Below are 16,705 nucleotides of genomic sequence, written 5' to 3'. Positions count from 1 at the left end.
GTTTACAAAGGTTCTCTATATAAATGGCTTAATGTTGTGATAGAAAATAGGTGAACAATAATATAAAATTTCAAACAATATAGGCAACATGAAGATGAAAGAAAAAAAAATTACCAGAATCTAACCTCCTAGAATTACCATCGGTACCCTGGTGTGAGCCCCCTCGATATTGCTGTACAAATATACTTTGATAGTGGAACATGGTGTGTAGACAGAAATTTTTGATCAACACGATTCAATCCAACTTTACGCAAAATAAGTTAAAGAAAAAGGAACCGGAACAACCGTGAATGAACAACTGATCTTCAGATGAATGTGTTTCATCAGAAGAGCAGTAATTTCCTGTACATTCCATTTTTAAAACAACCATAGACTCTCCAAAGATTCTCACTGTGTGTTATAATGCATTTTTTCTTGTAAATACTTTAACATTATGGGAAGATAGCTTAGATTTTGTTAACAGCGTAGTTTGTAAAACTAGAAACCACACCAAATCACTGTTTTTCCTTTTCTCTGCTCAGTGCCACCCTCTGGTCCCCAAAACTTCCGGGTCTCAGAAGAATGGTATAACAGGTTGCGCATTACATGGGATCCCCCGTCTTCCCCCGCAAAGGGCTATAGGATTGTCTACAAACCTGTTAGTGGTAAGTAACGCTTTTAAAAAAAATATTGTTACCATGATTAGACATCTAAAATGGTTTCTTTTTAAAAAAAATTTTTTAACGTTTATTTAAACAGAGAGAGACAGAGCATGAGTGGGGGAGGGGCAGAGAGAGAGAGAGAATCGCAGAATCCGAAGCAGGCTCCAATCTCTGAGCTGTCAGCACAGAGCCCATTGCGGGGCTCGAACTCAGGAGCAGTGAGGTCATGACCTGAGCGGAAGTCAGACGCTTAACCGACCGAGCCACCCAGGTGCCCCTAAAATGGTTTCTTTGTTTTAAAGTTTATTATTTATTTTGAGAGAAAAGAAAGTGAGAGCACTCGTATGAAGAGGGAAGGGGCAGAGAGAAAGAAAGAATCCCAAGCAGTCTCTGTGCTGTCAGTGCAGAGCCCTACATGGGGCTTGACCTCACAGATTGCAAGATCCTGACCTGAGTCTAAATCAAAAGTCAGATGCTTACCTGACTGAGCCCCTCAGGTGCACCTAAAATCGATTTTAAGATGTTAATTTTGTTTTGTTTTTCCATCTATCTTTGATTTCATCTTTAGTTTTGAGAAGTGGGAAGAGTCCCACCTTTTATGAAAAAAACTTTTTTTCCTTGTATGATCATTGTTAGGATAGATATTATCAGAACGTTAAAGTTATGACCCCACCTAAAAAATGACTGGGACCCGAAAAACAAATAATCCAGTGAAGAAATGGGCAGAAGACATGAATAGACACTTCTCTAAGGAAGACATCCAGATGGCCAACAGGCACATGAAAAGATGCTCAACGTCACTCCACATCAGGGAAATACAAATCAAAACCACACTCAGATATCATCTCATACCAGTCAGAGTGGCTAAAATGAACAAGTCAGTAGACTATAGATGCTGGAGAGGATGTGGAGAAATGGGAACCCTCTTGCACTGTTGGTGGGAATGCAAACTGGTGCAGCCACTCTGGAAAACAGTGTGGAGGTTCCTCAAAAAATTAAAAATAGAGCTACCCTATGACCCAGCAGTAGCACTGCTAGGAATTTACCAAAGGGATACAGGAGTGCTGATGCATAGGGGCACTTGTACCCCAATGTTTATAGCAGCACTCTCAACAATAGCCAAATTATGGAAAGAGCCTAAATGTCCATCAACTGATGAAAGGATAAAGAAATTGTGGTTTATGTACCCAATGGAGTACTACATGGCAATGAGAAAGAATGAAATCTGGCCTTTTGTAGCAACGTGGATGGAACTGGAGAGTGTGATGCTAAGTGAAATAAGTCATACAGAGAAAGACAGATACCATATGTTTTCACTTTTATGTGGATCCTGAGAAACTTAACAGAAGTCCATGGGGGAGGGGAAGAAAAAAAGAAAAGAAAAAAAAAGAGGTTAGAGAGGGAGAGAGCCAAAGCATAAGAGACTCTTAAAAACTGAGAACAAACTGAGGGTAGATGGGGGGTGGGAGGGAGGGGAGGGTGGGTGATGGGTATTGAGGAGGACACCTTTTGGGATGAGCACTGTGTGTTGTATGGAAACCAATTTGACAATAAATTTCATATTAAAAAAAACAAAACAAAACAAAACAAAAATGACTGGGCACATTTATGAGCAGAATACATACTTGTTATGCACCTAACCTAGGCACATCCCAGACAAGGAACCAGCTGAAGGAAACCTTGACTTGGTAGGAGTAGGAAGCTTCCGTGGCTCAGTGGATATATAAACCCTAAACACTTAGAATCTCTAATTTCTAATTCCTCCTCTACCTTTTACTTCTTGGATTAGTAGGAAAAGTTTGACTTACCAACTTCTTAGTCTCTTCATTTTGGAAGCTGTGTTGGGGTATAAAATTCCTCAAAGCCCTGAGGTCCTGGTAGTAAAAGGCTTTTCCATTAGCCCCTTAGCCGCCTTGATGAGGAGATCCCTCCCTCCTTACCTGCCACATCTTTACATCCTGAAAACAGGAGAATGGTGCAAACGGGGGCGGTTGTACCCTGGATCCACATGTCTGTGGAGATGAGGCCATGAATGACTTCACCTGTTACAGTATCAGTGCCTGACACTTAGCACTTGTGTGAAGTTTAAACAGGAGACTAAATATAGATACCAGAGGGATTTTGTCCGTTTTCTGGACCTGGGCCTTCATACTCTGATTATTCATAAGAAAGATCTTCTCTCCTTATGTTTACTTATTTGGCAAGAAAACGTAAAGAGTATTCTTCGGCCATTAAAAAACTCTTTCTGCCCTCAAAGAGCACATTAGGCTCGATGTGTCCTCTGAGCTGTTGCTCTTGCCTCTGTAACACTTTTCAGCTTTTTCTCTTGTGTCCTATTATCCAGGTCCATACAAGTAAAATACCCGCCCCCCTCCAATTTCTCCGGACAAACATCTCTATGAACCATGAAGGTGAAATAGCAAGAATATACCATGGGTGAATTAGCCTGCTTAAGACTGGTTCTTTAGGATCCATCACAGTTTTTTGGTTTCTTTTCTTTAGGCTCGAGGCATGTGTTAATTTGTAAAACAGCGTTGCTGGATTTGTTCTTGGACCATTTTGTAGATGTCTATCAGATTTTCTGAGGGAAAGTAGCTTTGTGTTGAGCCAGTGGTTCTCAATTGATGGAGTTTTGCTGCCCAACAGAGATGTTTTGGGTTGCTACAACTTGGGGGGGGTAGGGGGTTGCTATTGGCATCTGGTGGGTACTGTTAAGCATCCTACGAGTCACAGTACCTGCCCCCCGCTGCCCCAGAGTTAAGAATTATCCAGCCCAAAATGTCAGTAGCACTGAGGCTGAGACATCTTGCTCTAAATCAAGTGGAATGTGGTATGTGGTCATTTGAATGGAGAGTTTGGTTCCTGAGAAAATCTCTATGGAGATAACATGTACGTACAGAAATATATAAATGCATTGTTGGAAGGGGGTTCTGAAGTAAAGTCAGAAGTATTTTAGGAACTTGTTATTAACTCAAAACTCTTAAAGAATGAGTACAGATGGGAAAAGGCAGGAGGTAAATAAGTTTGTAGAGGACTTATCCAGGAATGTTTTTAATGCTAAAGACTCCACTGGGCTGAAAAAGAGGTGAAAAATGTAAAGGCTCAACAAAGCTAACTGGTCAAGGGCCTTGGAATAGTAGTAGTGTCATCTGTCTATTCTTAAAAATGCTAGGAGAGGGGCGCCTGGGTGGCTCAGTAGGTTGAGCCTCCAACTCTTGAATTCAGCTCAGGGTGTGAGCTCATGGTTTGTGGGATCGAGCCCCACATCGGTCTGTACACCGACAGCACAGAGCCTGCTTGGGATTCTCTTTCTCCCTCTTTCTCTGCCCTTCTTCCACTCATACTCTTGCGCTCTTTCTCTCTCTCTCTCTCTCTCTCTCAAAGTAAATAAATAAACTTAAAAAAAATGTTAAGGGGAGGGGATAGAACTAATAATGGCAACATATAGGCTGGACCCCCATGTGGCAAGGTATAGCATAGGGTCTGTGACAAATTTGCTGCTACTGCCACTTGCATGCCTCCTGGAGACAAAGGGTGTCTCAAAGGGGCAATTGAGAACGGCTTCTTTAGTTTGGCAAGTGCCCCAAAGCCTATGACTAGACAGAAGCTCCACTGTGAAGGCCGCACAGTATGGCGGACGGTGGATTGTGAGGTGGACCCGCTTCTCTGAATAAGCACTAGGGAAAGAACTATATTTGAGAAGAAGGAGTAGATTCCTAAAAAGAGCCCTAGCATAGTAGTCAGGTATGTAAGTTCCAGAGCCACATGGGGCTAGGTTCAAACCCCAGCTCTGCTGTTTATCTTCTATGTAATTCCGAGCAACTGTAATACAGTCGAATAAGTACAATTCCTGTCAAGAGTGTTTCCATTTTTCCATCTTCTGGTGTAACTGAAATATACTCTTTCTCCCCTAGTTGCTGGCCCAACACTGGAGACGTTTGTGGGATCTGGCATTAACACCATTCTTATCACAAACCTCCTCAGCGGAATGGACTACAACGTGAAAATATTTGCCTCCCAGGCCTCAGGCTTCAGCGACGCTCTGACAGGCGTGGTGAAAACACGTAAGACCGATGTCCCATTGCCTCAACCCCTGCATGTGGTTTTGCTGCTTTGTTTTCACTGTAACTCAACCCCTGCTTTAACTTGGCGGTTGTTTTTTATTTTCCTCAGCATTGCCCTTTCTGGATGGTGTTTCATGGAAAGAAAGGTGTGCTCCTTACTCAGGGCTGTAGTTCAGAGTCCTGGTTGGCAGGAGGAATGTCAGAACCTGGCATGCAAATATACTTGATGGTGGCGGATAGGATTTCCTTCTGGAAAGTCTTTGTTGGCATTTTTCACATTAGGTGAAATTTTCCAACCAGTCTGTAGCGACATGACCAACGCCAGTCAAAGTTGGACCAAAGTTTGGCTTTTCTCAAAGTCTTTGCCCCTCCCCACTTATGTGAACACACACACACACACACACACACACCATCCATAAAAGATACAAAAAGGACTTCCTTCTGTACCTTTTAAGGGTTTTCACGCAGTCTGCATACCATCTGGGACTTCTCGTTGGCCACGCCATCTGTTTAATATATTTCTTTAAATCGACTTACATTTTTTTACTTAAATACTTTTCAAAACCCACATAATTACTCTAAACAAAAGACCAGGATTTTCAATACACACGAAAGATGATACATAAATGACAAAAATAAAAATGGTGTGGCTGTGTGCTAGTTGACATCATCCTTAGTGCTATCAGCTCCACCTGCCCCACACTGGAGAATGATACTTATGGTATAATCAAAAGTAGAAACCTTAAATTTGCTACTTAATAGCTGTGACCTTGAGCAGGTTACTAAACTTCTCTGAGCTCAAGTTCCCTCAACTCTAAAATGAAGACAATATCCTGATTGTGAGGCCTCCAGAAATAATGTGTAAAAATGATCTGCCATATGGCAAGCACTAGTGAATAACCATTATTATTATTGTAATAATTGTGTTTTACACCTTTGGCCCATATGTCATTGTCATCCCTAACCAAATAATTAATCAATGAATGGAACAATCAAGAATGAGGCATATATTAAACCAGACCCCAAGCCACCTCTATTTGGCCACCTAAATTTTAGATAGGTCCAGGCTTTTCATTAGAGGAGGCTTCCTGAACCTTTTTTAATGGAATATCTTAAGACCTTAAAGGCTAGATTACAGAATCAATTTAATCTCAAAAGAAATAGTCTACCTTCAACAGATCTAGGAAGGCCTTGGTCTATGGTTCTGATCTTGTACTTGGCTGGTAAGGTAATGCCATTCTGGGCATTACAGTAACCTCCAAGTGATTTCCCTCTGTTGTTCTATCACAGCAATCCCATTCCTTAGGAGCACCCTAGAATCCCCTGTGCACTTTCCCACTCAGCCTCTCCCCTTCACTAGCTGATTTTAATTTCCTCCTCTAGACTAATTACCCTTTCTGTCTGGGCCACTTTTTCTGTCTCTGTGATTTTTTTTATTGACCTCTCTTCTCCCTGCTCTGTCTTGTTTCCATTTATCTTCCTTTCTTTGCATCTTTCTTTCTTCTGTTCCATCCCTCTTCTCTCCTTCAAGAACTATGTTGGGTATTCCAAATATATTTTAAAACATTAAGAGCATTGAATTGTTTTATATTCTGTCTTTAAAGGAAAAGTTAGGTGGGCTTATTATTTGTTTTCTCTCTTTCTCCCAAGCAAAATAAAAGCCCATACAATGGCAAATAAGTTAATCTAAGGTTTCTTTAAAATTTGGTGTGGTTACATAAATCATTAACAATTTCCTTTTTTTTATGGAACAACAGGGCTCATTTATTTGGCCTTTGGAAAAGAGGTCTTCTCTCTCTGGTCTAACAGAAAAGAACAATGTGAAAATGTAAATTTTGATTAGATAAGATTTTTTTTTTACCATTTTTAAAAATAATTTTAAACTATTTTTATTATAAAGGTAGCTAAGAGAGAGCGAAAAGTAAGAAAATGATGTGGGTGAAAGTCAGAGGTCATTGGAGAATATACATATTAATTTTTAATTGTGTTCTTTTTGAGTCTAAATGATAAATGCCAGATACTTACTCCTTTGTTGTATTGGAGAAATACTATTTTTATTGCTTCCCAAAATAACCTTTCTGTGAATCATTTTTGTATATCACAGTATTCTAAAATTAATAGGAATCTTTGTGTTTGATTTTTATAATTTTTTATCTGTGTTAAATCTTGCATTTTTTTACATTTTCAAAAATATGTTCATTTCCCTTCAATCATGTTTTGAAGGCCGGTCCTTATGAAACGCCTGTTTGAGTAAGACTTCCCTTTGTCTATTTTGCTTTCCTTTTTACTTAAGCCAAGGCTATCCTTCAATGGTTGATAAGTGCATATTGTATTTGGTTTTTTGTTATAAAAGTATTATATATTAATTGTGGAATATTTAGAAAGCATAAATAAATAAAGAGAGATTAAAAATCAGATAAAAAAACAGAATTTCACCATCCATTACATCTGGTCTTTTTTCTGTGACTATTTCCCTTTTTGTTTACAAGTGTAAAACAGACCATATTAATACATGTTTTGCAACTTCTCTCTCAAGTAATAAAATAGTTATCTTTTGTGCACTAATTTATTGTGAGTTCATGGATTTCCCACCACTGGCTATGGGAACTTTGAATTAGAATGTTATTGGGTTAAAGTTAATTTCAGACTTGGGGACATTTGTGGCGTTGTCTGTAGTGTAACATAGGTGTGTTTCTTTTCATTATAGTGTTTTTGGGTGTGACCAATCTTCAAGCAGAGCAGGTTCAAATGACCAGCTTGTGTGCCCGGTGGCAGGTGCATCGCCATGCCACTGCCTACAGAGTGGTCATCGAATCGCTCCAGGGTAAGTGCCACCTATCACGGATGATTTTGTCAAGCGCTCACGTACTTAGTTCTGTGCAAATCTCTGTGGACAACATGCAAGTAACAGACTAGAGCTCTCTTCTTGAGGAGCCAATGTTATATGATGGATCATGCGGGGTATGGAGTCAGAATGGCTAGGTACCGATTATTTAACCTCTCCAAATGATTGTTGTCTCATCTGTTAATGGGTATAACCACAGTGCTGATTTGTGGCATTCTGGAGGATTACGTGGCGATAACTCCGCGTGCAACATTTGCAACAGTGCTTTGCCCACGTTAACCTCCAGAGAGTGGAAGCTGCTATTGGCAATAGGAGACAAATAGCCATGACTAACGTACATTAAAATGATATGGTGTTATTATTTTAGTGTTACTCCATGGGGATCTCATTTTGATTTTAATGGTTTTCTTACTGACTGACTGTCTTTATTTTGGAGGATAAATGGTGAACAATAAACTCTCATTTAAGAGATGGTTTAAGATCTATGCCATCATAGGCAGGTTTTTCAGCATTACTGTTCTCAAGAACATCTAAATTTGGAACTTTGTTTCAAAGTTGAAAAACTAGAAATGTCTGCCTATTTTCATTAAAAGTTTGAAGAACAACAACAAAAGGCTGATTCCCAAAAAAGTAAGTTTGTAGGGACTATTATCAGCTTGCATAATATTCAGAAGATGAGATCAAATAATGAAAATTACTTTAATCTGATTTATCAGATTAAATACTGTATTATTGGTGCAAAAGATATATCTTGTTATTTGGGGGAGACTCTAGAAGACGCTGGAGAATTCCAAGTGATTCTTTTAATCTTTCAAAATTGGTAATAAAATTGTTAAAAAATTTTCTTTCTGGACAAATAATCATGGTTTCCCCATGATTATTTCTTATCCATTCTTGTTTAATTGAAAAAAGCAGGCTTTTTTTTTTTTTTTTTTTTTTTTTTTTTTTTTTTTTTTTTGGCTCAGTCCATTGAGCATCTGACTCTTGATTTCAGCTCAGGTCATGATCCCAGGGTTGTGGGATCAAGCCCCACATTGGGCTCCACTCTGAGCGTGGAACCTGCTTGGGATTCTCTTTCTCCTTCTGTCCCTCACTTGTTTGCATTCTCTCTCCTTAAAAAAAGCAGGAAAGTGGAAAGCACAGGTTAGTAGAGAGGTGAGAGCATTTGGAAATACGCTGAGAATATGAGAATAGAATATGAGTGACACAAAGAGAGACTTCTGCCAACCCCAGCCAAGGCATTGTCTCAATCGACGTGCTAAGCCACTAATGCCTTGATTCCCTGTGTGTGATACTTCAAGGATCCCTTTAGCCTGGCATGACTAAACATATAGGAGTGGCTTTATGCTGAAATAAACACTGAGTGAGGAAATGTCAGGACAAGTCATATGGATTTTGTGGTTGTATTTAATATGATTTATGAGATGTTTAAGCAGAAGTACATGAAAGGTATGCTACTGTTTGAGAAATGACTACAAAATCTTGAGGAGTCATGTTTCACATATCTTTATAAGACAGGCTAAATCACATTTTCATAGAGAAGGGTTGACATTTAGTGGTATTTGTTAAGCTTTAAAAAATTACTAATGATAAAAATCACACTCCTAAACTGCCCCACAATGCTTTTATCCTTTTGTGTCATTTAAGAAGTTGACATGAAGGGACATAGGCTCCTATGGATATTCATTGGCTTTCATAAAAATTTTAGTTATATAGACTGACATAAACATACATTGAAACTGACTTTGTCAATGGAATTAGTAAGGTCTATAAGTATATTTTTTATTTAAATGTTTTCATCTTAGCATATTTGCAAAATAGCACTGGGATTGTCATCAGAGGACATGATAGATGTGTGTGATAGCATTGATCTGGTAGTCTAAAACCTCACAAAGTTCTTTTTTGAAGCCAAGATCTTTGTTAACAAACAAACAAACAAACAAACAAACAAACAAACAAATGAGTCCACATTTCCTTCTGTCTTCAAGTGAAGTTAACTTGTCCTCCCTTGGTATTATCTCCAGGCTGCCAAAAACCTCTTCAACTGAGCCTTACATTCAAGGCTCAATTAAACAAGAATGAGCAAAGTGTTGCTCAATTGGTTTTTCATCAACATTTATAGCTAGGAGATTTATGAGCCCAATTAGCTTACATCTCATTCATCCAGTTGTCTAACTGAAGAATATTAATTAATGGGCAGCAACAGTTTCTAACTGACAGTCTACCTCAAAGAGGAGTGTTGGGAGTGGGGAGGGAGTATGGGGATAGCAGTAGGGAATATGTTTAAATGGTTTAACATATAGTTTATTTAGATCAAGGGATAGTCTTCCTACTTTAGAGTAGGGAAAAATTCAGTTGCGTTTCTTTTTTCTTTCTTTCTTTCTTTCTTTCTTTCTTTCTTTCTTTCTTTCTTTCTTTCTTTCTTTCTTCCTTTCTTTCTCTTTCTCTCTCTCTCTAACATTTTTTAACTTCCTTCACCCATTTCTCCTACCCCCCCCCCAACACCTGCCTCTGGCCACCATGAGTCTGTTCTCTGTATCTAGGAGCTTGATTTGAGGTGGAGTTTGTTTATTTTACAGAGAAATAAAATCATTATCCTGATTGGTGCCTTTGAAGGACTTGTGGTCAGATGCAGATTATTCCATGGGGAGATGAGTTTCAGGGCCCCTCTGTTTTAACTTTGTAGTGTCTCCCATTGGCTACATATGCTACCTGTGCATAATGTTTAGTCCTTCTATCCCAGAGGAGATACTAGAGAGAAATGGGATCTGACTCCTCCATGTGATGGAGAAAAGCTTTATCCCAGAGTGACGTATTTTTTAACGTTTCTGATAAATTCTTACTGTTTGACAGGTAATTTTTTCCAGTTTTTTAAAAAATATAATCCCCATGGTCTGGTCACATGCACTTGTATTCTGAGATGAAGTCAGTGGAGAGGCCCTCGGCTTTGACCATAATTGATGGTCAACTCTCTGGGCTTCAGTTTCTCTAAAATTGAGGCTTTTATCTAAGGTAATACCTACAAATTTCCAAGATTTTTGTGAATAAAGTGGCCAGGCTGTATCATTCAGGTTTGTTTGTAAATGGTAGGGATGCAGATAAAAGGAGCTTAAACAAAAGGGTCAATTTATTGACTACTGAGAAGTTTAGAAGTGTCCGGCACCAGGCACATCTGGACCTAAGTGTTCAAACAATGCCATCAGGATGAAGTCTTGCTCCCTTCTCTTGCTCTGTACTCATCCTCGGCCAGATTCTCTGAGTTGGCCCCAGTCGGATCCAGAATGACACCTCCCAGTTTACAGCTTAACCAGCCTGAGTCAAAAAAGAGCTTTTCTTTCTCAATAATTCCAACAAAAGTCCAGGAACTGAGTCATACTGGCTTGGCTTGGGTCACATGCCCCTAAATCTGTCATTGAGTTCAAGGGCATGAAATAAACTGGTCGGACCTGGTTGCCTCCCACCTCTGTATCTGGAGGGGAGAAGGGTTGTTACTCAGTTTTTTCCCAAATCATGAAGACCAAGAGTGGGGAAAAATAGATTCAAAGAAAGGGAGAATGGTTGCAAGACAGGCAAAAACAACAGATGTCCTCTACCCATTTAATATTATGACATTTTTTTATAGCCAAGAAGGAAAAAAAAGAAAGAAAGAAAGATTACCAGAAGGATGAGGTCCTCTCAGGAGAGACTGAAATAAATCTGTGTTTGAGTCACTCATCCATTTGCCAAATTAAATTGTAGGCTTTTGGTTAATGATAGGACAGACCAAGTCAGAGACTTTTGGTTGGTCTTAGGTAGCTCAGAACTCCAAGAGAGTTTCCGTTAGTTCTGTGGATGCTCTGGAATTCTGTCTGGTTCTCCAAGCTATTTTTGAGTTGACTTGGCATCCAAGGTTGGGTATATCATTTCCCTTTAAGTTCATGTATTTAGATGCCACATGATCCCAAATACTTTATTCCCTTTGTAGTCCCCATAACTTGGTGAATTTCTTGTTAGACTGCTTAAGGAAGATTTCAAAGAATGCTCAACTTGTCTTCTGTCACTGAATGTTGAAATGCCAATTTTGCAGTATCATCAACAGAATTGCAGCGTAGTGGAGAGCCTGCCTTACCAGACACCAGATCCAAAACAAAAGATCGTATGAAACAAAACATAGTCTCAAGATTAAGCTTTTTGAGGCAGTGACATTATGACCGTTTTATTTATTTTTCAATGTTTATTTATTTTTGAGAGAGAGAGAGCGAGTGAGCATGCAAGTCGGGGAGGGGCAGTGACAGGAGGACAGAGGATCTCAAGTGGGCCTTTCCCTGGCAGCAGCCAGCCTGAGATGGGGCTCAGACTCAGAAACCACGAGATCATAACCTAAGCCAAAGTCAGACGCTTAACCGACTGAGCTACCCAGGTGCCCCGGCAGTGACATTACGATTGTGTGTCAGGGTATTTGAGAGACCTAGGGATTGGAAGCATTTATGTCATAAAATTCCAGCAGAGTATTCTGGATCCTGGAGATTCTTTGCTTGTGCATCTCAGTAACTACTCATAGGACATTTTGGTGAGTCAAGCTGGTGGCATCGTTTTCAGCACAATAACCCAGAGAATGTATTTAGCCATGGTTCATAAGAATGAATGCACAAAGACAGAATTTCTTCTCCTGTTCCAAAAAAATAAATTAACTCCTTGCTTTTGGCAGAAAGAGTTGAGGAAATCAGTCATCATTTGATCAGTTTAAATGTTTTCTTTTAAGGCTAAGCCATTAGACCTAAATCACACATGCCAAAAGCAACATGGGTACATCCCCATTCATGTAACCCCTCTTTGTTATTATTGGGAATTAAAGTAATATCATTTCCCAAAATTTTACAGTGCCTGTTCCAGTTTTCCCATGGCTTTGAGATTTTTATGTTGTTGCTTAACAGTAAAACCAATTTATATTCTATTGTTGAGGGTTGATAAAGTGCATGAACATCCATGAGAAATAGAGATGACAGAAAAGCACTTTTCTAGAATTGATTCCTGTAGAGTTCCTGGAAGCTTTTATGGAAATGGATAAATATCCATGCCATAAGGGTTTAGAAAATTTTTGTTTTATAGGTGACTCACAAAAGCTTGCAAGAGGCTCCAAAGTTGTGGGTAAGGGTTAGAAAGAAACAGCTCATGTGGGGTCCTGAACCTGGGAACCACAGACTGAACTGGGACGGCAACAAAACAGAGTGCAGGGTTTATGAACATTTCCTTACTATCAAATTCCTGTCACAGCAAGATGTAATCTCACAAACACCTGGGAAAATTTTTAAGTCATTTTTAAAATTTTATTTTGAGAGAGACAGAAAAAGAAAGAGAGAGAGCGAGAACCAGCGGGGGAGAAGCAGAGATGGGGGGCTTACAGAGGATCTGAAGCGGTCTCTGTGCTGACAACAGAGAGCCTGATGCAGGGCTCAAACTCATGAACTGTAGATCATGACCTGAGCCAAAGTCAGATGCTTATCCAACTGAGCCAGCCAGGTGCCCCAACAATTTTTTATTTCATCATTTTGTCACATAGATAAGAAAATTTTTGAAGTAGACCTTAAGTCACTCTCAACAAATATATTACTAAAGATTATATGAAGTTCACTTTTGAAACTCCTTTATATTATCAATCATTAAAATAAAAAAATAAATTTCACGTTCCATTTAATAAGTGGCTTTAATTTACTTATAGTTTTAAAAATCTTACTTGTATTTTTCAAAGAAGGATTTTGTCCATGGACAAGTTTTAAATGATATATATCATGTCTGTTCTAGTAAATGTATGTTATAACACATGTATATTTTGTTCCATTATATATTAAACTACAGATTGAAATTTAATAGGTATTATTCTTTCAAAATAGAAAAATTAACATTTTTATATGTTGTATTGTTCTGTTTTTGTTTTCTATATTTTATTTATATTTAATAAATTTCAATTAACAGTTTGAAGGAGTTCTTTTTTAACCAGCAAATAATATGTGTAATGTGTTTAATCAATGCAGTTTTTTAACACTGGATTTTTAAATTCCTAGAAATAAAGTTATATAAGGCATTAAGTAGATGGATGCAACTTATGGGTAAAACTAAGATCAATCTAGATCTTTTTAAATAATTGTTCTTTTCATGGTAGCATCGATTCTTCCTGTTAACCAATTAACTATGTAGTATAAAATAATAAATGCTCTATGCCAATGAAGAAAACCCATTTGAGACTCTTCAGTAATTAAAGCCACCAAGGTAGGCAGCTTTGTCCAATGGAGTGATAAAGCCCCGACTCGTAAGGGGTCCTCATCTGATCTCTGCAAGCTATCATGTTTGCTCATTTCATATGCACTCAGCCTCTCTGAAACTTTTATTTAGAAAAACCATTTAACTTACATTATTTTATGATATATTAATGGAAATTAAAGCAGTGTCCTCTGAGACTGTGATTTAGAGTTCTGAATTTAATTTCAGTTCTGCTACTTAGCCATATGGACTTGATTAAGTTACTAACTTTTCTGGCCTTCGGTTTCTTGTCTCTAGATTGGAGCAATTATAACTATTATAAGGATCAAATGAGCCGATACATGTAAAATCTTTAGGATAGTGCCTGGCACATGGTCAGTGCTCATTAAATGCTGGCTAATATTATCTTTCTGGTTATTGTATCACTAAATACAAAGCACAGAACCTGGCACATAGTAAGCCCTCAGAAAATGATGAGTATAATAAATCCAACTACCCTAGACTCCAGACCCAAGGGCCAGCACTAATTTCTCCAGAAAGGCGAAGCAATCTTGCTGTGAGTATGGGAATAAAGAAAGTAGCCAACAGTTAATCAGGTCTGCTAGGTTCTTTGTGCTTCTGCCATGGTGGAGACAAGAAAGAGAAGGTTCTTTGTGGAGATGGCTGTATACTGCTGTCTTCTTCGTAGAACAAAAAGAACTTTGGAACTAGGGCCTTGAGCCACTGAAGTACCATGTTTTACTTACTCAGTTGTGATTTTGAAAGAATAGAAAATGATTTTCAGAGTAGAGGCAGCTTTCTCCAAGCTTCCTAGGAGTCTTTATTGCAGTTGAAAGAAATCATGAGTGTTGGTTAAAAATTAAGGCTGAGAGGTAGGAAATCGGACATTCTGGGGACTTCCTGGCTGTCTCAGTGATGCTCTAAGCTCTTGCCTGCATTTGTAGCAGTTCTGAAAATAATCTGGACCTGTGGATGAAGTTCTGGAAACCCTGGAGGAACACTTCTTCATCCACAGGCATAAGGATTGCCTAGCATCCTATAATTTCTAACTCCATACCTATATTTTTAGGCCACTGCCAAGAAGGGCATCTTTTTGCATGGTAGTAAGTTGTATGGGGCCAAAAGGATGTATCTTTTTGTCGATTTGTAACTGGTTGACTGTATTCTGGAGAATCATGTTTGTAAAAGAATATTCTAATTTCTAAAAAATATACTCACCTCCACACCAAGAGATCCAAGATATCAATTATGATGTGCACACACAATTATATGCATTAATAATTTTCCATTAAAGGGTTGATCTCTGGAGTCTTTTATTCTCATTTTTTTTAACATAGAAAATGTGATTTTCAATTACAAAAAAATCAGTGGATGTATTAACTCTTTAGGAAAAGATACAGCACCTAAACAAGTGTAATTTGTTCTGAAGTTATCTGATTAGGCCATGCATAGTAAGTGTTTCAGAAGCAAGTTATCTACTGGTAGCTGTTTTTAAAAATTTCATGCATGTACATTTTGTTCTACTTTTATTTTAGATACAAAAAAGCAAGAATCCACTGTGGGCGGAGGGACAACCAGGCATTGCTTCTACGGACTTCAGCCTGATTCAGAATATAAAATCAGTGTTTACACAAAACTTCAGGAGATTGAGGGACCCAGTGTCAGCATAATGGAAAAAACACGTAAGTTAAGTGTGTCCTCTCCTGATCCCTGTCTCTGTGAACAAACAGTATTTTAGGCATCCTGTTTTGATTCAAAAACCTTATTCCATTTAGAAAAATGTTAGCTATTGCTGCCCAGGAATATCTGTAATACAAGTTTTTGGTCCTCTTCTCCAGTCCCATAATTCACCGCATGTGGCCCACTGATGTCATCTGTATGGGTTTTTTCCATCCTCCATATGCTTCACAAGGGACTATAAGGCCATATGATAGCAAAGTGCCTGAAACAATGACCTATATTGTGATCTATATCCATAAGAAACTTTTGTGGTATGTGGAGTGTGAAATGAAGTTTAAGGACCGGGTCCTGACATTCAAACAATGGCATATTACCATAGCTATGAGGTGGGAATGGAGCCAAGATGTTCCAAATGGCTGACCCTCGAGTTATTGCCTACTTAAGAGGCTCTTGCACTTTTTCCAAGTTGGCTGCAGATCTGATGTACTGAAGGGAAAGGCAAAGTATAAAATTAAAACAAAGCACTTTTTACATGTTCTAAAGACCAAGGAGAGTGTCAACTTCTTGGAATGGCTTTTAATAAAGGATTCCTGACGTAAAGGCCACAAACATGAGAATGGTTTTAATTGTAGTGAATTCTGGGAAAACGTTTGTGGGCTAACTCAGTATCTTGAACTTAGGCTCGAAGTCTCTGACGATTTAGATCTGAATAGGTGGAAGGCGATGGGTTTTCTTGGTAGCCCCTCTATCATGTATCTGACATTTGGAAAGTTCTATTGTCTATGTGGTCTGGCATAAGCAGGAAGAAATCATCAACAATGGGTGACCTTCAAATGAAAGCGTAATAAATGGAATCATCCATTTTTTTTTCAAATATAAAGACTTCATTTCATAACTCTAAAATAGAGTTTGCATGTGCACTATATATGCATTTTATATTGCATATGTAGTTTTGAGGTGTAACCTATATATCATAAAAGTCACCCATTTTAAGTGTACAATTCAGTGATTTTTAGTACATTCCAAGAGTTGTATAGTCAATACTACAATCCAGTTTTAGAACATTTCTGTCCACCCAAAGAGATCTTTCATACCCATTCACAGACAATCCTCTGTGTTTAACCTCAGGCAACTTGCTTTCTTTTCTTACACATTTGCGTTTTCTGGACATTTTATTTAAATGGAAATAAGGAATATGTAGTCTTTTGCATCTGACATCTTTCACTTAGCGTGTGTTT

The 16,705-nt window shown here is 38.5% G+C and overlaps 1 protein-coding gene across 5 annotated transcripts in view; it reads left to right on the top strand.

The window, feature by feature from the left end:
• COL14A1 (collagen type XIV alpha 1 chain) overlaps positions 1-16,705 on the top strand; it is a 210,291-nt gene that overhangs the window by 93,926 nt on the left and 99,660 nt on the right. For all 5 annotated transcript variants that reach the window (XM_027063985.2, XM_027063987.2, XM_015085660.3 and 2 more), the window contains exons 21-24: positions 522-644; positions 4,556-4,705; positions 7,413-7,529; positions 15,323-15,469. In XM_027063985.2, coding sequence (XP_026919786.2) covers positions 522-644; positions 4,556-4,705; positions 7,413-7,529; positions 15,323-15,469 — 537 coding nt within the window. The remainder of the gene's footprint in view (positions 1-521; positions 645-4,555; positions 4,706-7,412; positions 7,530-15,322; positions 15,470-16,705) is intronic.

This window comes from Acinonyx jubatus, chromosome F2 (genome assembly GCF_027475565.1).
Source record: "Acinonyx jubatus isolate Ajub_Pintada_27869175 chromosome F2, VMU_Ajub_asm_v1.0, whole genome shotgun sequence".
NCBI lineage: Eukaryota > Metazoa > Chordata > Mammalia > Carnivora > Felidae > Acinonyx > Acinonyx jubatus.
The sequence above is the reverse complement of the archived record's forward strand: the minus strand, read 5'-3'. Positions and strand labels throughout refer to the sequence as shown.